At 48.1% G+C, this 24,700-nt stretch overlaps 1 protein-coding gene and 1 long non-coding RNA gene across 2 annotated transcripts in view; one reads left to right on the forward strand and one right to left on the reverse strand.

Moving 5' to 3' along the window:
- Positions 1 to 2,310, forward strand: part of LOC103708726 (mechanosensitive ion channel protein 6-like) — a 23,492-nt gene extending 21,182 nt beyond the window's left edge. Inside the window, exon 5 of the mRNA XM_026805265.4 lies at positions 1,634 to 2,310. Coding sequence (XP_026661066.4) covers positions 1,634 to 1,919 — 286 coding nt within the window. The 3' untranslated portion in view covers positions 1,920 to 2,310. The remainder of the gene's footprint in view (positions 1 to 1,633) is intronic.
- LOC149767856 (uncharacterized) lies at positions 2,271 to 24,700 on the reverse strand. Its single transcript, XR_016399730.1, has 2 exons — positions 24,350 to 24,700; positions 2,271 to 4,010 (listed from the first exon to the last, which is right to left on the reverse strand). It is a non-coding gene; the product is annotated as an uncharacterized LOC149767856 (long non-coding RNA).

Below are 24,700 nucleotides of genomic sequence, written 5' to 3' on the forward strand. Positions count from 1 at the left end.
CTTTTAGCTAATTTTGGAGTTTGGATGAGAATGATGCTTATTGCATTGTGTCTAAATCTGACTCACACATCCTTGTCCATGCAATACTGCATCAAACCCTAAAACCAATGTAATAATTTATTAAACACTGGATACAGATCTTAAGGTTTATCTACTTCAAGATTCACTCATTATTTTGCCCAAAAGTCCTTTAGTAAAGAACTGCTTGTATTGGTGAATATGGCCCCAACATCAATGTTGTGTTTATGTATAATATTTATTTATTTATTTATTTGAACTTAATTTTTTAAAATATAATGTTTTCTTGCCTATGCATGCTTCATGCTTGCAATCTTGACTTGGACCCTCAATCCTAAAATTGTTAATTGACATAATTTTTTCATATTGTCCATTGACAAATTTGTGCTACTTTTAACCACCTCAGAAATTTGTCATACTGTTTTTGTATGTAATGTACTGCCCATAATCAGTAGTATTTTAGGACAATTAACTATTTTGGTTGGTATGTCATAAGACTCCTCAATTGAATGCAATATCTCTTACCAGTAGTTACCATAGACATATCAGATAAGCCATGATCATCTGATGATGGTTTTATAAAATTTCAGTCACAACACCATTAAAGTCCATATCATATCAGATCAAGCTTGTTGGACAACTGAATCAGAATTCACTTCAGAGTTTAGCCTGTTACTGTGCCTTGCTTTACTTTTTCTTTGAACTTTGTCTTGCTGTACTTGATGCCAACATCCATTCTGTTATCAGAACAAGAATTGGTGTTATCTGGTCAGAGGTTCAATTTTGTCAGACACCTGATTCTTAGAACAAATTGTCATGTTCATACGATAACAAATGCCATGTCTAAATATTCTTGTAAGCATGATTTCTACTTTTCCTTGAAACCTTGTTCTGCTATACCTGATGTCAACATCCATTATATTATCACAACAAAAATTGTAATTATCCGGTAAGAGGTTCAGTTTCATCAGACACCAATTGCTGGTTTCTTACAATGAATTTTCTTAATGTTCAGTCATAAGAAATCTCATGTCTAAATATGTTCCTAAGTATGACTGTGAATGTCACTTCATGCAATCTGGGTCTCTTTGATTATTATGAATTAATACAGAGTTTTTAGTAATTGTTATCATTGTGATCATCTATAGTTCATCTGCTCTAAATGGATGGTGTAAATCTGGTTTCAACTAAGAGCAGTACATGATACCATTGTTTGCCCAGAGAGAGAGAGAGAGGCCATTTGTATCTGAGTTATCTTCACACATTATCATAAAGCATGATTTTCTGTAGAACAGGTTTTATCAAAGAAAAAAAAAACATGTGAAGACTTGTGTTGCACGAAATCTCTTTTTTAAGTTTTATGAGTTGCAGTTTATACAAAATCAATTCTATGGAAAGTGACCAATCAAGTCTTTCCATAAACTTCTTATTTTAGGTTTTGTGTAAACCTGTTTTTCTAAAACCCGACGACCAAACAGCCTCAGAAATTGCCTGTTCTTGATCTTGTTGCTCTAACCGGAGTTTTTTCTCAGTCAAGCCTCTTGTTTCGTATATTCAAAAAATGTAAATTTTAGTTACTGAGTTGAGTGATATTTATACTTGCACTGTTGCGCAGATACATGGAGAATAAGAAGGAACACTGGTACCCTGGTCCTTCAGTTGTTCTCAGAGATGTGGATGACATGAACAGATTGAAAATATCGATCTGGATGAGGCAACGCATCAATTTTCAAAATATGGGGCTCCGGTGGGAAAGGAGAGAGCTTGTGCTCGAGGAGACAATAAGAATCTTGAGGGATCTTGACATCGAGTACCGGATGTTGCCTCTTGATGTGAATGTCCGAGATATGCCTGCTGTTACCTCCATACGTGTACCGTCCAGTTGGTCAATTTTCAACTGATACCATGCCCTTGGTCACACTTCCAATCCTGTGCTGAAGTTGATCTCGAACTTTGATATGATCCAAACTATGGAACTAGGGAAGGATTACGGAACCAGAAGAGGGGCTTGGGTATGTAATTTTTTTTTCTCTTATCTGCTTTAGGGTTTTGCTTTCTTGCATTCCCTTCGCCCTTGAATTCTGATGTCACATGTTTAATTATCACTAATTAATTGTGTGGATCAGCCTATTTACATATAGAGCCATTGTATATAATGGGCTTATTTTTTGTAATTATAGTTCAAGCTGCAACATCAAGAGTTGATGTGTCCTTCGAGTTTTTGGTACTTTTGTTATGGTAGTGTCTTCAGCAACAAACACAAAAATCTGAAGTGCTCTTCAATTTTGCTCATTATACAACCAGTTTCTTGGGTGTTTGTAACTTTGCAACGCCTTTGCGAACAGTTTTTCCTCCCCTTCTTTTTCCCTCATTATTTCAGGAGCAAAAAGGCTTAAAAGAGTCTATACATAACAATCAAACATCAGGGAAGAAAGATTGGCAGCTGGAGCTGAGAACATGAAGAAAATTAAGTAAATCTCTTTATTATTTTCTTTGTCAAAGCTGCTGGGCATCAAAATCCCTAACCAGTTCCCCTCCAGGCGTGCTACTTCTAGCATCTCACTAACTTTGCGTTCTCATCACTGGCACTACATCTGCACCCATTGTTGACAGAGTAGAGGTGAGTATGATGTGTATCTACAGAGATTTGTAGATGTGTATGGCAAGGATTGGTTGATTAGAGGATAACCGATAGTTTTCATTGGTGTCTTGAAATTGACCAATACTCTGCAGGTTGCATTCTAGCCTTGGTACATAGAACACATTGGTGATAAAAAGATGATCACCGTTGCGTGCTTGAATCAAGATCTTCCCCTTTCCTTTTATAGGAATCTTTCGATCATCTCCAAATTTTGCCATAGAGGTGATGCTTTCATCTAGCTCCAAAAACATCTCTTTCTTTCCTCACATGTGATTGCTCCACACTGAATCCAAATACTATGTGCTGCTTTCACAAGCCTCTGCCACATTACAAACAAGTAACATGGGAGAGCTTGAATCTTCCTTGTTTTCAACAAAATTGGCATTATTCTCCTCATCAGTCATCTTCTTCCTGCACTCATACTGATAGTAGCCTTATTTTTTCTAGTAGAATCACTTGACTTGTGATTTGTTTTGTTGGTAGCTTGTTTCTCGACCACGCGCTCTTCCCCTTGGTGAAGTGCTGCTGTAATGCTTCTCCTCGCTGACCACAAGTGCTTCACCACGACCTCATCTTCAACCACGACCACGGCCGGCACCTTGTCCTCCTTTCGATCTTCTATCAAATATGTCGCCTATCACCAATTGAGCTTTGAGAGCCTGTTCAACTGATGATGATGATCTCTGACTGAGTCGTTGCTCATGTGCTTCCAATGAACCCACTCTTCAACGGACATCTTTTCAATGTCCTTGAACTCCTCGATTGCGGCTGAAATGTGATCGAACTTAGGTGGAACGGTTCTCAGGATTTTCTCCACGATCCTCAAATTGGTGAATTCTTCACCGTTCATCTGCATCTTGTTTTCTATAGTAATCACTTTGCCAAAATACTCTAATACAAACTTTATGCTTGTCATCTTCAATCCTTCAAACTCTTTTCTCAAAGATTGAAGATGCACCTTCTTCACTCGATCTGCACCTTTGAAGCTCTTCTCCAAGATTTCCCACGCCTCTTTTGAAGTGGTAGCGTTGATGATTCTCTCCGGCACGATTTCATCCAAAACTTGGAAAAGAAAGAACAACGGTCGGCTGCCTTTCTTTCGCATCTCCTTTAGGCCATCCTTCTTGGCTTGTGGGAGCCTCATACTCTGCACCAACTACATCTGAAAAGTCAGTCTCCACAAGATCCCACAAATCTTGAGATTTGAAGAGACATCGCATCTGGATCTTCCATTGATTGAAGTTCTTCCTGCTGAATCGAGGCAGTTGAAGCTGGATCATACCGTTATTTAAAGCTATGATCTAGTCTTGATCTCCACCAACTCGCTCATGCTTGCGGCCGGATATGCTGCCTACTGTTGGGGGAATACAGTTTTCCCCCGATAATATAGTAACCCCGCCACTGCAAGGCCGCATGACCGTCGACCCCGGACAACTGAGGTCGGCGTTCGACCTCAGAATCTCCGACCTGGAGAATTTCCGACCTCAAAGGTCTGTTCCTCGACGACCACCTACTACGGCCGTACCCCTCCGAGGTCCGGCCGAGGGCCATATCCTGCCACTGCCCCAGCATTTATTACGCATTACCTCTGCAAATCCCCGGTTCACTCAACAATTAATGCGCATCTCCGGCCTACTCAACAATTAATGCGCATCTCCGGCCTACTCAACAATTAATGCGCGCCTCCGGCTTACTCAACAATTAATGCGCATGGCTCCTATTGTCTACAGACCCATGGCTCTCCACGGCAGATCAGCTCAGCGGAGTCCAATCAACCGTGATAAATCTCTGATCTCGGCCTCACCTTCGACACCAATGCAATGATTCATCTGATCGCGTGCCGGCTCGGGTCGTACGACGGCCTCATTTTCAACGTTAATGCAGTGATTCGCCCGATCGTTTGCCAGTCCAACCAACATGCCGAGCCGTACGACGGCCTCGCCCCATCACATCACAGGTACACCGACCCCCCTATAAAAGGGAACCCTCGCTTCTCAAGGGGGGTTGGACACAGAAAACTCAAAATATACTGCCTTCTTCCTCCTTTTGACACTGATTGCCCCCCTTCTGACTTAAGCATCGGAGGGCCGGCGCCGGAAGACCCGGCCACCGGATTTTCTGCAGGCACCCCGACGGAGGACGCCGCTCGCCGACGGACCGTCGCTCCCCTGTGTCCACCGCCGCTCCCACTCCTCGACCGACGATCGCCCCCGGGTCCAATTTCCAGCAACAGTTGGCGCTAGAGGAAGGGCCCGAGTCGCGATCATGAAGTTGAGAAGTAAGGGAGCCTCCAATATCTCCCGGCGTCCCCCACAGAGTCCTGGACACTCCGTCCAGAATTCGCCTACTCCGACTGACCAGGTTCTCCAGGTCCAGCCGGAACAATTCAATACTCTGGTGCAGCAAGTTCAGGCCCTGGCTGCCGCCGTTCAAGGCCTGCGGCGTGAGGAGGCCTTACCAGCACATCCCCCGCAGGCCCAGGTCTTGCCGGAGTTTCCTCCCAACGGCCCGATTCTCCCAGGCCAGAATCTTCATGGCTCCTCCAGGGCCAACAACGAAGGGCGGGCCTCCCCCCAGAGAGAGCTACCGGGGGAAGGCCTTAATAGGAGACCCCAACCCTCTGAAGCCGAATCAGCCCCAGACCACCGTGGGCCGGAGCAAACCATGGTGACGATTCCACAAGTTGGGGAGCTCGACAGGAAAGTTGAACACTTGGAACGCCAGATCGAAGCGCTCCACAACAAGAAGGCAAGACAAGAAGGGGATTTTGAATTCACCACAAAGTCCCCCTTCTCCTGCCAGATCGAGGATGAGCCGGTCCCCGCGAGGTTTAAGATGCCTCAAGTGGAGCCCTACAGCGGAATCACCGACCCCCTCGACCACTTGGAGAGTTACCGAGCTCTCATGGCCCTACAAGGATCCTCGGAGGCTGTACTTTGTAAGGCCTTCCCGGCGACTCTCCGAGGGACAGCTCGACTCTGGTTTTCTGGGCTCAAGCCGAGCACGGTATCTTCCTTCGAGCAGCTCGGCACGCAGTTTGCTACCAATTTTGCTGCCAGCCGACGCCAAAGGCGGACATCGGACTCCCTCCTGGATATCAAGCAGAAGGAGGGGGAATCCCTCAAGGAGTACCTAGACCGTTTCACCGCCTCCACGTGGGAAGTCCGCGAGCTGGACCAGTCAATAGCCATGTCCGCTCTAAAGACTGGGGCCCGCTCTTATCGATGTTAGAAGTATGCCCTAGAAGCCAATTTGGCTGACGCATTATTTTATTCTGGGATATAAATTTGTACTTGACCTAATAATGAATTTATTAGAATGGGCATTCTTTTCATTCATGTTCTTATGTGTCCATGAATCGTCCAAGAAATTAATAAGATGATGACGCATATTCTCAAGAGTTGAGAATTTGAGGCATGTGTCATTGGTGATTAATTTCTGAATTGCTCTTGATCGATGGATCCCCGGGGTGCTAGCTCTCTTGCAGAGATATGTTTTGATGGTTGAAATCCTCTCTTTTGAATCAACTCTTGATTGCCTTAGAGAGGAGGAAGAAGGATAGATCAAAAGGAAGAAGGCAAAACCCCTTTGCAGCCTTTTCCTTTTCCTTTTCTTTTGGAACCAACAGTGGTATCAGAGCCATGGTTGCGTAGATTAAGATTAGGATTAAATGATTAAGGCATAATAGATCTGAAAATTTAAAGATTATGCTTGCTGAATTTTTCTGCATGCAGAATTTTCAGCTTGCTGATTTTTCTACATGCTGATTTTCTATGCGATTAGATTAATGATTCTATTGATTTGTTAATGAGATTAAAAATATTTAGAATCATATCTTGCATGATCAGCAACTCATAAGATGACATAATCTGTTAAATATTCAGATCTGTAAATTTTATTTAATGCATGAGATGCGTATGGTGATGATCATGGATGGACCCTTTAATTGTGCTGAAATGTTCTGCAATGTCTGAGATGTTCTGTGATGTTATGTGATGCATGTAAATCAGATTTTTAGATGCCTGCGTGCATCTTATATTGATGTATTAGAGACCTGCGTGTCTCATGAAAAAGGGTTGTAACTATTATTTAATTTTATTTATTTTTAAAGTTATCTGGGATGTAATCTGTGATGTGTTTGCATGTCAATGGTTGATCGGTGCATGCCTCTACAAGCACGATTTGCGCGGATCGAGATCAAGGGTTGATTGGAGATGGATCAAGGAGTTGATCGCAATTGGACCAAGGGTGCTCAAGATCGAGTCAAGAGTTGAAGATGATCTAACCAATTGACGTGCATGTGCTTGTACTATGACCCCATCCTGGATCCATGATCATCACCAGTTTAATTTTTGTTATTATGCCTGGATGTTTATGTTTATGTTTATGCATAGCGGTTAGATAATTATTTGCATGAGATGTAGATAATTAAATAAAAGAGACCTAAATTAAATCTCCTCGAAAAATATTAAGTCCATAGGTCTTCCACCGTAGTAGAGCTGCTAAGGTCTTTCCGGCGTTGATTTGTCTCGGCTGGATACAGTGGGCAAGTTGCATCGGGGGACTGGACCTCTCTATTAGGCATGAGATGTTGTAGGGGTAAAGATGGGGTTGGGCCCAATAACTGTTAGGTGAGGGACCCAATGACGGCTTTGCTTCTGCGGTTATACGGTGGGTCCGACTTAACTAAGGAATGGGGCCAATAACTGTTAGGTGAGGTCTTCATTACTTAGAGACTGGATAGCGCTACAACTTGCTTGAGAAGCATTGTACAAGAGTTGTACACTCATCATTTATTTGTCACCAATAACTGTTAGGTGAGGTGGTATGTAAATTGGTGGGACCGTAGCACCCCACTTGAAACCTAGAGTCGCAAGGTTTCCGTTTCTCTACTAGAGGAGTGTGAGAGATTCGAGAAAATAGTGGGAGGTATATTTGTTTTAAAAGGCCCTAAAACAAATAAAGTTCAAGTACAAAATTCTAATTAGAATCTTTACTCTCTGAGGATTAGAAATTCAGCTTCTAGACTCTTAACTCATATCCTATAGAACAACCGTTTGACCAAACCCAATTATAAAAACTAGCTCAGCAACTTTCAAAATAGTTTTGAATTGTGAGAAATTAGGGTATATGCTAGACCATGGAATCCCTGTGTTACCAATCCGTCCGATTACTGGTCAGCATAAGACGCATGCTAAGTGGACGAACAATGACAATAAAGTTAGGTGCTGCACAAAGGCATCCATGTCCAATTAATTTTAATGCCAGCATGAGAACATGAAGATTGCCAGGGACATATTATATCACTTACAAGAGTTGTATGGTAAACAGAGTCACGCAGCATGTTTTGAAGTGTCCAAGAGGCTCTTCAAGGCTAAGATGCGTGATGGGCAGTCTGTCCATGATCATGGTTTGACCATGATAAAGGACTTAGAGGAGCTTGAGAAGCTCGGCATGACCATGCACAAGGAATTGCAAATGGATTTGATCCCGCAATCCCTTCTAGCTTCATATGAACAGTTTATAGTAAATTACCATATGAACAAGATTGTATGCACCAAAATAGAATTGTTAAATAAAATTGGTAACTACCTTAGGGACCTTGAAGAGTTCAAGGGGCATCGTTCTCGCTGTCGAGTTGGTTTCTACTTCCAAGAGAGAGTCTACTTGGAAGAAGAAGAAACCTGTGAAAAGGCAGAAGACCGAGAAAAGGCCAAGTAAGGAAGTTCCAAGAAAAAAAGGCCGATTGCAAGGAAAAGTGTTTCCATTGCATCATAAGACGGACATTGGAAGAGGAACTGTCCTACATACATGGAAAGCATAAAGAGTAAGAAGGGTGACAGACCTTCAGAAGGTATGCCAGATATGCTCATTATTAAAAGGATACTTAGGGACTGTTACCTGTTGCAAACAGAAATTTGATTTCTGTATCTTGTTTAGCACAGAAAGATTTTTATAAGACTATTGTTCAATTTGTTTGAGAAATAAATTGGATGCATATGGTTTTATGATTGACCGTCTCTATCACTTACATTTGGATGTACCTGTAAATGTATCTGAGCAAACAGTGAGTACCATAGGATCCAAAAGGATCTAGAGATGAGATAAATCTAAAGTATTTGTGGCACCTCAGGCTTGGTCATATAGGAGAAAACAGAATAAACAAATTGAAGAAATATGGGCTTCTGAGCTCATTGACTTTCGAGTCATATCCGATTTGTGAATTCTGCTTTCAAGGAAAGATGACCAAATTATCCCTTTTAGGACATGGGAGAGGTCCACTGCGATACTTACCCTAGTACACACTTATGTGTGTGGCCCATTCGATGTGCAGGCTAGGGGTTGTAATTTTTACTTCATTTACCGATGATTACTCACGGTATGGATATGTGTATGAGACACAAATCTGAAATTTTTGAAAGGTTCAAAGAGTTCAGATATGAAGTAGAAAAACAAACAGAAAAACTCATTAAGGTTCTTCGATCAGATCGAGGAGGTGAATACCTTAGTGGAGAGTTCCGTGATTATCTCAAGGAGAATGGTATAGTTTCATAATGGATCCCTCCTAGTACACCTCAGCTTAACGGAGTGTCGGAGAGGAGGAATCAGATCCTATTGGATATTGTCAGGTCCATGATGAGCTTCACTGATCAACCCTTGTTTCTTTAGAGAGATGCCCTATTTTCAGCTATTTACATATTGAATAGTGTTTCCTCTAAGTCTGTTCCTACCACACTATATGAGATATGACATGGTAAGAAGCTGAGTCTTGGTTATTTCAAGATTTGGGGATGTCCGGCCCAAGTCAAATGACAACAGGCGGACAAGTTAGAGGATAGGACAATTAGTGCTCGTTTTATAGAATATCCTAAAGAGTTATTTGGATACAATTTTACGTCCCAGAGAATCACAAAGTGTTTGTGAGCCGACATGCTATCTTCATGAAAAATAGTTTATCCTTGATAGAGGCAGTAGGAGAAAAATTGAGCTCGAAGAGAAAGTCTCTAAAGAGCAACGAGCCATTGTGCCTATAGAACCTATTCATATCGAGCCAGTACATGTTGTACCTCCTCCACCTCGTAGATTTAGTAGGATCTTCCATCCTCCTGAAAGGTACTTAGGTATACTTACAGAGGATGTAGAGGAAGTGTTCCTCATGGGAGATAGGGATCAAGGTAAGGATCCCAATACCTACAACGAGGCGATGTTAGACATCGATTCCGAGAGATGGCTGGAAGCCATGAAGTTAGAGATAGACTCCATGCATTCCAACCAAGTCTGGACCTTAGTAGATTCACCGGAAGGTATAGTACCTATTGGGTGTAAATGGATCTACAAGAGAAAATTAAGTTCGGATGGCTAGGTAGAGACCTATAAGGCAAGGCTAATGGCGAAAGGTTATAGTCAGTGCGAAGGCACTGATTATCAGGATACTTTTTCACCTGTAGCCATGCTGAAGTCCATTCGAATATTGCTTGTTGTTGTAGCATATCATGATATTGTGATGGTGATCAGAAGGTCTGTAAGCTGCAAAGGTCCATCTATGGACAAAAACAAGTATCTCGGAGTTGGAACACTCGTTTCAACGATATAATCAAATCGTTTGATTTCTTCAAGAACGAGGAGGAACCATGTGTTTATAAGAAGGTTAGTGGGAGGGCTATTGCATTCCTCGTATTGTACGTGGATGATATCCTAAGTCAAAGTTTGGTTGTCTAAGGAATTCTCCATGATAGACTTGGAAAAAGCATCCTATATTTTGGGAATTAAGGTCTATAGAGATAGATCTAAGAGGATGCTTGTCCTGTCACAGAATATTACATAGAGGGAGTGTTGAAGAGGTTCGACATGGAAACCTCTAAAAGGGGATTATTACCCCTTAGGCATGGGGTAAATCTCTTCAAGAAGATGTGCCCCAACACATCTGAAGAGATTCAGTGGATGAGCAAGATCCCTTATACTTCGGCTATAGGGAGCCTCATGTATACCATGCTATGTACATGACTTGATATAGTACATGCTGTGAGTGTCACGAGCATATATCAGTCAAATCCAGGCAAGAAGCACTGGATAGCTGTGAAGAACAGTCTTAAGTACTTGAGAAGAACTACGGACATGTTCTTGGTCTTTGGAAGAAGATCAGAGTTGAAGGTAGAAGGATGCATACATATTGATGATAGAAAGTCTACATCAGATTATATGCAATGATGGTTCAGTAAATTGGAAGAGTTCCAAATAACCGATTATTGCAGATTCTACCTTAGAAGCTGAATGTTTAGCCGTATCTAAGGGTGCAGTGGAAACCTTCCGGTTTAATAAGTTCATTGCTGAGTTAGGTGTAATGTCATCAGATGCCATAACACTCTACTGCGATAACAAAGGCACCATAGCACTAGCTAAAGAGCCAAGGTCTCACCAGAAGCCGAAGCACATAGAGCGGTGGTTTAACCTAATAAGCGACTACCTTGAAAAGAAATAAGTAAAGGATCAGAGAGTAGACTCCCATTCACTAAGCAGATAAGTCAGCAGAAAACTGAAGCGCATCTTGAGAAGATGGGGTTTAGGTTTATAGCTGATTGGCTTTAGTGCAAGTGGGAGATTGTTAGAAGTATGCCCTAGAAGCCAATTTGGCTGACGCATTATTTTATTCTGGGATATAAATTTGTACTTGACCTAATAATGAATTTATTAGAATGGGCATTCTTTTCATTCATGTTCTTATGTGTCCATGAATCGTCCAAGAAATTAATAAGATGATGACGCATATTCTCAAGAGTTGAGAATTTGAGGCATGTGTCATTGGTGATTAATTTCTGAATTGCTCTTGATCGATGGATCATCACGAGGACGGTGATCGATCCGCTGAGATTAGTGCACAGATCGCTTTCTTTGATGGACGAGTCTTGAGTCCACAGTGTGGCGACACTGAAGCAATTGTGCAAGTGCTTGTTAGAGAACAAGGGTACTGAGCGTGACCATAGCAAGTAGTCACTTGGATGTCTATCCACTCGTCAGTGACTTACTTGATGCTGCAGTTGTATGACTGGTCCTTTGACCTGCGATGCCTCGGCTATTCACAGTGAGGTTGCTGTAGTTTGACGAGCACATAAACATGAGCCCTAGCCAATTGGGTTCTTGTGGTGCAGATTGGCTGCAGTAGGTTCATTGTAGGAGTAGGGGTGCATCTAGATGGAATCTATCGATCTTGATAGGTTAAGAGAGATCCTATGTGATTTATGAGACTGAGTTCGTAAATCCTCGGCCGGGGTAGTATGTACAGTGGAAAAGGAGTTTTCCATTCTCGAACTTAAGTCGAATAAATCTTGACATATGACAGACGATGGGGTTTGACGAGTTATCCATGACCTCCGTCCTGTAGGGATCCACGATAGAAGGACCGTATCATATGATAACTGCACCTAGAGGTTCATCATTCCATTCTGCTGGGTTGCCACTACATGCTGCTAGGTGTCACTGGTGGATGGTGAGACTCACAGGGACTATCTTGATGATCGATGGTCCCTGGTGAGTTGAGTTGGAATTGTTCCAACCCATTGAAAGGAGTTTTCAATGATATTGTGATAGAGATCGCAATATATCTCACTACCAGACAGAATAGAACCTATGGGGTCACACACATTAGAGGTATTGACCGATCCGATGGTTGAATTGTGATTAGGAATCACAAATAATCAATTTGATTGATAATTGGTTAACCCGCTAAGAGTTAGTGAGTTGAAGAAGGAATAATTGCAATTGGATTGCAATTTAATTTAATTAATTGGATTTAATTAATTGGACTTAATTAGGAGTTCTACTTGGATTAGGATTCTTAAAGTCCTAATTGGATTAGGATTTCAAATTAAATTAAAGTCCTACTTGAAGTAGGATTTCTAAAGTCCTAATTGAATTAGGACTGAAATTTAATAAGTCCTAATTAGATTAGGATTTCTTAAGTCCTAATTAATTTTAATCTAATTAATTAAAAGACTCCTAATTGGATTAGGATTGAAGAGTTCAATTGAGTCATGGTTCAATTGAATCCTAATTAGATTAGGATTTGAAGGAAAAAGAAAATGGGCGCACTCAATCCTCTTTGGAAGAGTATTAGACCCACCTTGTACATGGCCCCACACCCCACTTAATTGGATTAAGTGGGCGTGCGTGAAATAGGGAGAAGAGGGAGGGGCTACGCCCCTCTTGGCTGAATACGTGAAGAAAAGAAGAGGGGCGTACGCCCCTCCTCTTTTCTTAGAGATAAGGATGGGAGCTCCTAAATTTTAGGAGCTCCACATGCCATATATAAGAGAGAGAAAGGGGGCAGCACCCTAATTTTTCCTCCCCCTCTCTTTTCAGCCGTGAAGGACCATCTTCCCATCTTGGTGATCCAGCCGTGAACCCCCTCCCTTCAGCCTCCTTGGAGCTGCAAGAAAAAAAAAAAAAGGAGGAGAAGAAAGATAGGTGGCAGGTGACCCATCTTTTCTCTCATGGGCCCGCTTGACAATCCCCTCCTTTGGAAGGACGTGGGATTTTTCTCCTCCCTTTTGTGCCGTGAACCCATCTCTCCCATGATGGTTTCAGCCACCAGCAAGCAAAGAAAAGGAAGGAGGCATGCAGCCCTTCCTCCCTCTCTTCTTTTGGTTCCAAAAGAAAAGGAAAAGGAAAAGGCTGCAAAGGGGTTTTGCCTTCTTCCTTTTGATCTATCCTTCTTCCTCCTCTCTAAGGCAATCAAGAGTTGATTCAAAAGAGAGGATTTCAACCATCAAAACATATCTCTGCAAGGGAGCTAGCACCCCGGGGAGATTAGAGAGTTTGGATTGGTCCTCTGCCTCGTGTGGATACCCGTAGAGGCCGGACGCGTGTGCGGCTTCAAGCGAACCTTCAACAAGTCCACGATCATCAGATTTGCGGTGATCATCTACCCGCACAAGGTGAAGATCTGATCTTCCTAATATTATGTAAAAGTATTTAATCCTAATCTATCTACGAACGACGGTTTTAAAATATGTTCATGCGATGAACGGAATCTCGCGCATGTCTTCCGCTGCGCGCAGAATTTTTCTGAAATTTTCTGCGGCGTGCGAGGGATCCCAACAATCGATTCCTCTTCTCCATTGAGAAGAGCTTCCCGGCTGACTTCACCGAGATGGTGGCCCGAGCTCGGAAGTACGCTAAGGCCGAGGAGGCAATCGCCTCCAGGCGGGGTGCGATTGAGCCCGCCTCAAGGAAGCAGAAGAAACGCCGCGAGGAGCGCGGCCGACAAAGAAGCCGATCCCCCCGTCGCGAGAAGAACCTCCCCCGACTGAGGAGCCCGCCTCGGCAGCAGGGACAGCCACAACGGAGGACCCCACCTCGACCAAGATCCCCACCACGGCCTCGGGCGTACCCAAGGAGGTACGAAAATTACACACCCATCAATGCACCCCGGGCCGAGATTTTGATGGAGATTGAAGGCCGGGACTTTTTCCGACCTCCACCTCCCATGCGGGATACGGGATTCCCGCGCAATCCCAGAAAGTACTGCCGCTTCCATCGAGACCATGGGCACGACACGGAGGACTGTATTCAGCTCCGAGACGAGATCGAGGCGCTTATTCGCCGCGGGGTGCTCAATCGGTTCATACGGAACCGACGTGAAGAGAGGAGGCCAGCGGAAAACACCACGCCCCCTGAGAATCCAAATGACAACAGACCCATCGCCGGCACCATCAATGTCATTAGGGGAGGGACTTCCGCTGGAGGGCCAGCCCAGGAAGTTTCCCCGAAGCGTCCACGTGCTTCCGAAGCCATCTTGTTCTCGGACGAGGATTTGGAAGGGGTTGAGACCCCTCATGATGATGCTGTGGTCATCTCCATGATTGTAAATAAGTTTGATGTAAAGCGTGTCTTAGTTGATAATGGGAGCTCGGCCAATATTTTGTATTACCATGCCTACTAAAAAATGGGATTACCAGAAGGGCATCTCCGAAAAATTAATACCCCACTAGTCGGGTTCACCGGAGATTCGGTCCCAGTTGAGGGTGAGGTCAGCTTCCTTATTACGGTCGGCCTCGCTCCCTAGGAAAGCACCGTGAGGACGGACTTTCTTGTAGTCCGTCTGTACTCAGCCTACAACGCCATCCTTGGACGGCCAGGGCTAAATACCCTCCGAGCCGTAGTCTCAACCCGCCATCTACTCATGCGATTCCCCACCGGCCAAGGAGTAGGCGAGGCCCGCGGGGACCAGCTGGTCGCCAAGCAGTGTTACATGGCGGCTCACAGAGTGAAACAACCAACTAAGGCGCCGCCTCAGGCAACGGGCCCCTCGCTAGCCATGGAAACCCTGGACGCAAGGGACGACCTCTGGAAGAAGCAAGTAGAGCCTGGTGAGCTCCTCGTTCAAGTTTCTCTACAAGAAAATTTTCCCGAGCTAACCGTGCAGGTCGGCTCCGGCCTTGGCGTCCGCAAAAGGGATCACCTCATCGGCTTCCTGCGGGACAATGCTGATGTCTTTGCCTGGTCACCCGCCGACGTACCAGGAATTGACCCTGAGGTCATGACCCATCGACTCCAGGTAAAGCCGACCAGCAGACCTGTGAAGCAGAAAAAGAGAGGCTCTGCCCTGGAACGACAACGAGCTGCAGCCGAGGAAGTGGACAAGCTCCTTGAAGCTGGCTTCATCCGGGAGGTCTCCTACCCAAACTGGCTCGCCAACATAGTCCTCGTGAAGAAGGCCAATGGGAAATGGCGCATGTGCGTGGACTACACCGACCTGAACAAGGCTTGCCCGAAAGACAGTTTTGCCCTTCCAAGCATCGACCAGCTCGTCGATTCCACCTCAGGACATCAATTGCTGACTTTCATGGACGCCTTCTCGGGATATAATCAAATCCGAATGGCGCCAGAAGACGAGGAGAAAACGACCTTCATCACCGACAAGGGCACCTATTGTTACAGGGTGATGCCTTTCGGTCTGAAGAACGCTGGAGCCACATATCAGAGGCTGGTCAGCCAAATTTTTGAGGACCAGATCGGTCGAAATATGGAAGTTTATGTGGATGACATGTTGGTGAAGAGCCGAGCGGCGGAACACCATGTAGCTGATCTCAACGAGACGTTCGCCAAGCTCAGGAGATACCGAATGAAGCTCAATCCAGCAAAGTGCGCGTTCGGAGTCACCTCGGGCAAATTCCTGGGCTTCATAGTGACCCAGCATGGGATTGAAGCCAACCTCGAAAAAATCCGAGCGCTACAACAGATGGCGCCCCTAAAGACAGTCAAAAAAGTGCAGCGGCTTACCGGACGAGTTGCCGCCTTGGGGAGATTTGTCTCCCGATCGGCTAAGCGCTGCCTCCCATTCTTCAAGATCCTTAAGCGGCCAAAGAACTTCCTATGGTCAGAAGAATGCCAGCAGGCCTTTGAAGAGCTCAGGCGCCTCCTGGCATCTCCCCCGCTACTCACCAAGCCTCAGCGGGATGAAGTTCTTTATTTATACCTGGCCGTCTCCCCGGTTGCAGTGAGCTCAGTCCTGGTCCGGAAGAGGACAAGCTCCAAAAGCCGGTCTATTACATCAGCCGGGTCCTCAGGGATGCCGAGACCCGGTACTCTAAACTGGAGAAGACAATTTTTGCCCTTGTCATCTCGGCTCGGAGACTCCGGCCTTACTTCCAAGCACATACAATAGTCATACTGACCGACCAGCTTATGAAGCAAATATTGCAAAGGTCAGATCGTGCGGGGAGGATCGCCAAGTGGGCGGTCGAGCTCGGGGAGTTCGACCTCGAATATCGGCCCAGGCCGGCCATTAAAGCTCAAATACTCACCGACTTCCTCGTGGAGTGCACCTTGCCAGACGACCCCGAGCTACCGTCTGCACCTATGGAAACAGCCCTGAGGCTACCATGGGTCCTATATTCGGACGGATCCTTAACTTTGGGGGGTAGCGGAGCTGGACTCATCCTCACCAGCCCGGACGGAGTGGTGGCCGAACAAGCCTTACGCCTCGAGTTTCCGGCCTCAAACAATGAGGCAGAGTACGAGGCACTCATTGCTGGGCTCAAACTGGCGAAGGAACTGAAAGTGGAAGACCTGAAGGCCTTCAGCGATTCTCAGCTGATAGTGAGCCAGATCCAGGGAGACTTTGAAGCAAAAGAGCCATCAATGCAAAAATATCTCCAAAAAGTGCGGGAACTTACGTCGGCCTTGGGCTCTTTCAGCATCCAGCACATTTCCAGAGCGGAGAATCTCAGGGCAGACCAGTTGTCCAAACTGGCGACCTCCCGCATGAGCAAGCTTTCCAAGGAGACAACGCTCGAGTATCTTCAGACACCCAGCACGGAGGAATCCGAACCTACCATGTGCATCGACTTCGAGCCAAGCTGGATCGACGGGTTCGTCCGCTATCTCCAGGACGGAACCCTCCCTCATGATGAGACAGAGGCTCGCCGGATCAAGCGCCAAGCTTCTCGGTATGTCCTATATGAAAACAAGCTCTACCGTCGATCATTCACTTCTCCACTTCTCAGATGTCTCCGCCCCTCTGAGGCGGACTACGCCCTCCAAGAAGTCCATGAAGGAATTTGTGGAAATCACCTGGGAGGTCGGGCGTTAGCCTATAAGATCCTGCGGCAAGGGTATTACTGGCCCGCGCTCCAGAAGGACGCGGTGGACATTGTTCGGAAGTGCGACCGGTGCCAACGGAACGCCAACATCCAATGTCGACCTTCGGCCCTACTAACTTCAATCATCGCCCCCTGGCCATTTGCCCAGTGGGGGATCGACATTTTGGGGCCTTTTCCTCTGGCCACCGGGCAAAGAAAATTTCTGGTCGTCTCCATCGACTACTTCACCAAATGGGTTGAAGCTGAACCTGTAGCCCGGATCACCGAGCAAAAGATGCGGGACTTCGTGTGGAAGTCCATAATCTGCAGATTCAGACTCCCCCGAATCCTTATATCTGACAACGGTCGGCAGTTCGACAACGTCCACTTCAGAGAATTTTGCTCCGAGCTCGGCATCGACCACCGCCTCACCTCGGTCGCCCATCCCCAGACAAACGGAAAAACTGAGGTAACAAATCGTACCATTTTGCAGGGACTCAAGGCTAGGCTTGATAGATCCAAAGGACAGTGGGTTGAGGACTTGTACAACGTCCTCTGGGCATACCGGACTACGTTCCGATTGCCCACAGGAGAGACCCCCTTCAACCTAGCATATGGCACAGAGGCTGTCATCCCGCTGGAAATCGGCCTCCCTTCTTCAAGGGTGGAGCACTATGACCCCGACTCCAACTCTTCTCGACTCAGAAATAATCTGGATCTCGTTGAAGAGACACGAGAGGTCGCCCGGGTCCGCATGGCAAGGTACCAACAGAAGACGGCCCAATACTATAATTCCAGAGTCAAGCCCAAGCTCTTCAAAGTGGGGGACCTCGTCCTCAGGAGAGCCGAGGCTTCTCAGCCAACTGAGCAGGAAAAGCTCGCCCCAAACTGGGAAGGGCCATATCAAATCGCCCGAGTACAACGACCTGGGGCATACAAGTTGAAATCTCTCGAAGGGACTCCAATTCCGCGAAGCTGGAACTCCGAGAATCTACGGATGTATTACCAATGAAACCCCTAGGGGTTCTGGGCAATCAGGAACATGGACTCAATCTCCTCTTTACAATGATTCGTCTCTTTTCAATAATTATGACTCTTCTAATGTTGGGTCGTTTGTGATCCTCAGATTCCTCGACTAAAGTCGGGATGCCCCGAGGTTCGACCGTAGAGTCCCAAACTCCCTCGACCTCGGGAAGTGTCACAGGACGACAGAGCATCGACTTGACGCAAGATTCCTCGACTAAGGTCGGGATGCCCCGAGGTTCGACCGTAGAGTCCCAAACTTCCTCGACCTCGGGAAGCGTCGCAGGTCGATAGAGCGTTCCCAGACCCATCGACCCGACGCACGATTTCTCGACTAAGGTCGAGATGCCCCGAGGGTCGACCGTAGAGTCCCAAACTCCCTCGACCTCGGGAAGCGTCGCAGGTCGATAGAGCGTTCCCAGACCCATCGACCTGACGTACGATTCCTCGACTAAGGTCGGAATGCCCCGAGAGTCGACCGTAGAGTCCCAAACTCCCTCGACCTCGGGAAGCGTCGCAGGTCGATAGAGCGTTCCCAGACCCATCGACCTGACGCATGATTCCTCGACTAAGGTCGAGATGCCCCGAGGGTCGACCGTAGAGTTCCAAACTCCCTCGACCTCGGAAAGCGTCGCAGGTCGATAGAGCGTTCCCAAACCCATCGACCTGACGTACGATTTCTCGACTAAGGTCGGGATGCCCCGAGGTTCGACCGTAGAGTCCCAAACTCCCTCGACCTCGGGAAGCGTCGCAGGTCGATAGAGCATTCCCAGACCCATCGACCTGATGCACGATTCCTCGACTAAGGTCGAGATGCCCCGAGGGTCGACCGTAGAGTCCCAAACTCCCTCGACCTCGGGATGTATCGCAGGTCGATAGAGCGTTCCCAGACCCATCGACCTGACGCAAGATTCCTCGACTAAGGTCGGGATGCCCTGAGGGTTGACCGTAGAGTCCCAAACTCCCTCGACCTCGGAAAGCGTCGCAGGTCGATAGAGCGCTCCCAGACCCATCGACCTGACGCACGATTCCTCGACTAAAGTCGGGATGCCCTGAGGTTCGACCGTAGAGTCCCAAACTCCCTCGACCTCAGGATGTATCGCAGGTCGATAGAGCGTTCCCAGACCCATCGACCTGACGCAAGATTCCTCGACTAAGGTCGGGATGCCCCAAGGGCCGACCATAGAGCCCCGAACCCCCTCAACCTCGGCGGGCGCCACCGGGTTCGTAAGAAGCCCGAGTTCTTCGAAAGTCAAAGAAGGACTTCGAGAGTCGGCAAGGAAATAAGGCCGCCCACTCCACTACGAGGAGCGTAATTTTGGAAATACAAAAGGTACATCCTACTTGAGGCTCGCCTTGTTACATTTATCTACATATTGTCAGCGACATCTCGATTAAAATCGGGACCTTATTCTGACCAAGGTCGCATTGCTCCTGTAAGTCGGTTTAGTCTACTGACCTCATGCATGCTTCGTCTACCGATAATCTCCCCGACAACCTATGAAAACCCTCATGAATAAGGGCCTAATTCGGCCCCCATACACGGACTCCAACGTCGACTTATGAGGATAACCTCGACCGTGGGCGTACTGGTCGAGCTCAAGAAAGCCGAGGTATTCTCCACAGGTTCTGGCCCCGCTCGCTGAAGCCTTGGCGGGGTCCAAGGGCGATAGCTAACCCTTTTATTGACCTACGGTCCGAGAGCCGAGCCCGAAAGCTCGGCTAGGCCCCCTGATAGTAACCCATGCGGGTCGGACAAGGCCCCTCTCGGGGTTCGGGGCCCGAGCTTGGTGCCTCAAGAATCCGAAAACCAAACCCGGCAACCTTTGCGAGCTCTAAATCCAGGCTCCAAAACTTGTCGGACGCTCGAATCCGAGCTCCAAGACTTCGCGAAATTCGTTGGAAAACAAGTTAAGGGAAAGAAAAGCAAAATACAGCTGAGAAACGTGTATTCATTGATGAGCCGCCCAAAGGCTAGGATACAAAGTCGAGGATCGGTAAAATAATAAGTTGAAGTACCGGCCTCGCTCACAACTGAAGAAAGTAAAAGGGAAGAATAGGCGCAGAATCGTGAAAGAAAATCTTTTCATTAATAAGGCGCCGGAAGGCTAAGTACAAAATTAGAGGTCGACCGATCGACAACTTTGAAGGCCGACCTCAGTTACAGTAAAGGGAAGAAAAAAGTCTACGTCCTAAGAGACGGCAGCAGCGTCGGCGTCGCCCTGAGGGTCATCTATGGCGATGACCTGGGGGCCTTCGGCGGACACGGGCTCGGGGTCTGCGGCGGGGACCTCGGCGGGCACCTCAGGAGCGTCCTCAATAATTCCGCGAGGGGGAGCCTCCGTCACCGCCAGCGCGGCTGAGTCCGCCTCAGCCTCGGTAGACTCCTCGGGCGCGAGGGCATCAGGAACGTCGTCGTCGGAGATGAAGCCCAACCTCATCCTCGGACGAATCGTGGAGAGATCGAATTGGGGGCAGAATCGAGCCATCTGCCTTCGAAAGTTCTCGAAGCCGCGGAGGAACCCATCCACGGTTTCCTCCTCTAACATGTCGCGAAACTCCTCTGATTCTTTGAAGGAGTCTACGGCATGTTCGGCCCGCTCGAGTGCCCTCCTTTCCCGAGCTTCCAGTTGCTCGATTTTGAGGCGCAGGACCCCGCCCTCGTACTTGAGGCCCGCGACCTCGGATTGGACCTCCCCCAGGCGCGCCTCCGAGGCGCGCAGAGCTGACTTGGCCAAAGAGTGGGCACCCCTCTCTTCTTCAAGCACCTCGACCATTGCTAGACGCCCGGCCTCAGTAGCCTCCCTCCGCGCCTCGGCCTCGGCCAGCGCCGCCCCCAACTCGGCGATCTTCTTTTTGGCCAGCTCCAATTGCCGGCTTATTTGCCGAGTTTCTTCTTGACACCCTTGGGCAATGAATACCAGGGTGTCGACTTCGTGGATATGCTGCAAGAGAAAAAGGGTGAAGCGATCATGAGTTAAAAACATAACATATTCGCCAGTAGTCTAAGGAAAGTTGGGAAAATAGCTTACCCGAGCGGTATTGCGGTAAGTACCGTCGACGATCTCTTCCAACGGCAAGTTCCGGAACTCGGCCCGGTCCGCTGGAATCATCACACGCCGGAATACGGCGCGTGCGACATCGGCGTCGTGGATGGCCGAGCTCCCCTCGAGGAGTGGGGATCCTGGCTCGGCCGACTCCTCCCTTTGGACCCTTGAAGAGCTCGGCTCGTCCGAGCTAGGGACCTCGGGACCTCAAACTTTGGGGCCTCTGGTCGGCTCAGGCCCCGGGCGCCGTAAGCGAATTACGGTCGGCCCCTCCCGCTGGGCAACGGGGGCGGGACAAGGGGGGGCCACTGGGCCCGCATCACCGACGGCCCGTGTTCGCCCCTGATCAATTGCAGAGGCCCCCGCCTCCGGGCCTCTCGTCCCGGCCGATGTGGAAGCACCGGCCGACCTCGACTTCTTCCGAGGCTGGGGAATAGCCCCCCCGGCCTCGGCCTCCCGCCTCTTCAGTCGAGAGAAGAGGGACGTGCTGCTGGTCGGCATATGGGGGATGTCTGAAACCAAAATTTTTTTTTCCTAAGTGTCAAACCGATGTTAGAAGAAAAAACAGATAAAAACAAAGTAATGCGACTACTCTTACCCTCGGGGCGCGCCGAACTCAAGCCCACGCTCGCCAAGGCGCCCTCCCGCAGGAGCTCGGTTAGGTTGAACCCCTTCCCGAGGGCCCGAAGAGAGTCCAAGACCCTCAGCTCCCTCCCCGAGGGCTCGGAAAGCCTATTAAGAGCTTTCAGCCGAGGGTGCCCCCACCTCGGGTTGAACCCCCACGGCACCTCGGACGCAAGAAAGAAAAATTTTACCTTCCAATCGTGAATAGAGAAAGGGGCACCCTGAAAGAGTGACATACCGCCCCGAAAGGCGAAATATAACCACCCCGCGTCCGCCAGGTTTTTCTTTAATAAAAAACACCGGCGGAAAATACTTACCGAGATCGGGATCCCGTGCTCAAGACACAAGGAAAAGAACCCGATTATGGTCCTCCACGAGTTCGGAGCAAGCTGTGCTGGAACGAGCTGATACTCTACCAGCAAGTTGTTCATGAACTCGTGAACAGGGAACCGAAGACCGGCCCAGAGCGTCTCGCGATGAATCGCGATCCGACCTGGGGGCGGCCGCGTCACTCTGTCCTCCGGCCCCGCGGTTTCGAGACGAAACCCGGGCTGGAAGAAGAACCGGGAGCGGATTAACTCCAACTCCTCCCCCGATAAACTCAATCCTACATCCTCTGGGCCAGAACCCATTTTACAGAAAAATGAAATAAACTAAAGGTAAAGGGAGTAAAGAGGAGGAGGAAGTGGAACCCTAGCTAGCACAGGATGGGAACCTACGGAAAAGTCACCGGAAATCGCTCCGGGCACCGTCGGCAAGGTTTGGTCGAAAGGCGGAGCGAGGAAGGAAATGGCAAAAATGAAAAGCGACTAAATAGAACTCTTAGGACAGATTCGTGGGGTTTATATAGACCCCCCTGACGGGCCCAGATCGGCGGGTTCGGTTCCCACCCCCCGTCTGGATTGTGCCATGTGTCGGCCTCAGAAGCCGAAGCACCGCATTCACTCCAGATCAATAAGTCGAGTACGAAATCGAAGCGCCGTCCCATCGGATCTCATGGCCTCATCATGGGTCCGCAAAACCGGACCATCTTGAAAGACGAGCGGACGTCACTCCCGCTCCCTCCATTTAATAGGTCTCAGGGACACGTGGAGCGTCGATCCAACCTCCGCCTCCCCGAATCATTATCCTGCCAATACGAGATCAAAAACATCCGACCTCGGATCATGCCGCATGTTCATTTTGAGGCACGAAACGACGTACCTACTTAAGAGGGGAGCCTCGACCACGAGATCGAGGCGCCGCCTCATTGGGCCCAGGGACCCTCATCATGAGTTCGCCGTACGAAGCAATCTCGGAGATCCAAAGGGCGCTGTCCCCGTCGTAGCCGCTTCGGGATGCGTAAGGACGCAGACCCCATTATAAGTTCGCCATCTAAAAGCGACCTCGAAGTGCCAAAGGGCGCAGACTCCGTTATAAAAGCTCCAAGACGCGTAAGGGAGCGGACGCGATCCCCTCCGACCTCAATAACCACAATGACAATTTCTACTTCCCGCATCCGAGCTTGCAAGCTGCTCGGACTCGGAAGTCGGGGGGTAGTGTTGGGGGAATACAGTTTTCCCCCGGTAATATAGTAACCCCGCCACTGGAAGGCCGCATGACCGTCGACCCCGGACAACTGAGGTCGGCGTCCGACCTCAGAACCTCCGACCTAGAGAATTTTCGACCTCAAAGGTCTGTCCTTGTCGACTACCTACTACGGCCGTACCCCTCCGAGGTCCGACCGAGGGCCATATCCTGCCACTGCCCCAGCATTTATTACGCATGACCTCTGCAAACCCTCGGTTCACTCAACAATTAATGCGCATCTCCGGCCTACTCAACAATTAATGCGCATCTCCGGCCTACTCAACAATTAATGCGCGCCTCCGGCTTACTCAACAATTAATGCGCATGGCTCCTATTGTCTATGGACCCATGGCTCTCCATGGCAGATCAGCTCAGCGGAGTCCAATCAATCGTGATAAATCTCTGATCTCGGCCTCACCTTCGACACCAATGCAATGATTCACCCGATCGCGTGCCGGCTCGGGTCGTACGACGGCCTCATTTCAACGTTAATGCAGTGATTCGCCCGATCGTTTGCCAGTCCAACCAACATGCCGAGCCGTACGACGGCCTCGCCCCATCACATCACAGGCACACCAACCCCCCTATAAAAGGGAACCCTCGCTTCTCAGAGGGGGGGTTGGACACAGAAAACTCAAAATATACTGCCTTCTTCCTCCTTTTGACACTGATTGCCCCCCTTCTGACTTAAGCATCGGAGGGCCGGCGCCGGAAGACCCAGCCACCGGCTTTTCTGCAGGCACCCCGACGGAGGACGCCGCCCGCCAACGGACCGCCGCTCCCCTGTGTCCACCGCCGCTCCCACTCCTCGACCGACGATCGCCCCCGGGTCCAATTTCCAGCAACACCTACAATCTCATGCCCTGGTTCTTCCAAAGGCTCTAATACCACTGTTAGAAAAACAAGCCTCTAGATTGGTTTTTTTTGGAGAAGTGGAATAGTGGAGAAGAGAGAGAGAAGAAGAGAGAGGAATTGAGATGCTATGATGGGAATTCAATTCAGCCTAAAAGAACATACATTGCTTCAAAAGAGGAACCAGCCACCGCATGCCATATATATATGGGTCCAGCTCCCAACTCTAAACAAATCCTTGCTCATCTAAAACTTTATCACATGCCACTTCTACTCAACCTCTATCATAAACTATTCGAATCCTATTTCAACTGGGTCACTATCAAAGACACCACTTCTAATATAAT

Source organism: Phoenix dactylifera, chromosome 3, assembly GCF_051530095.1.
Source record: "Phoenix dactylifera cultivar Ajwa chromosome 3, Ajwa_hap1_PhDact_Kaust_v1.1, whole genome shotgun sequence".
Taxonomy (NCBI): Eukaryota; Viridiplantae; Streptophyta; class Magnoliopsida; order Arecales; family Arecaceae; genus Phoenix; species Phoenix dactylifera.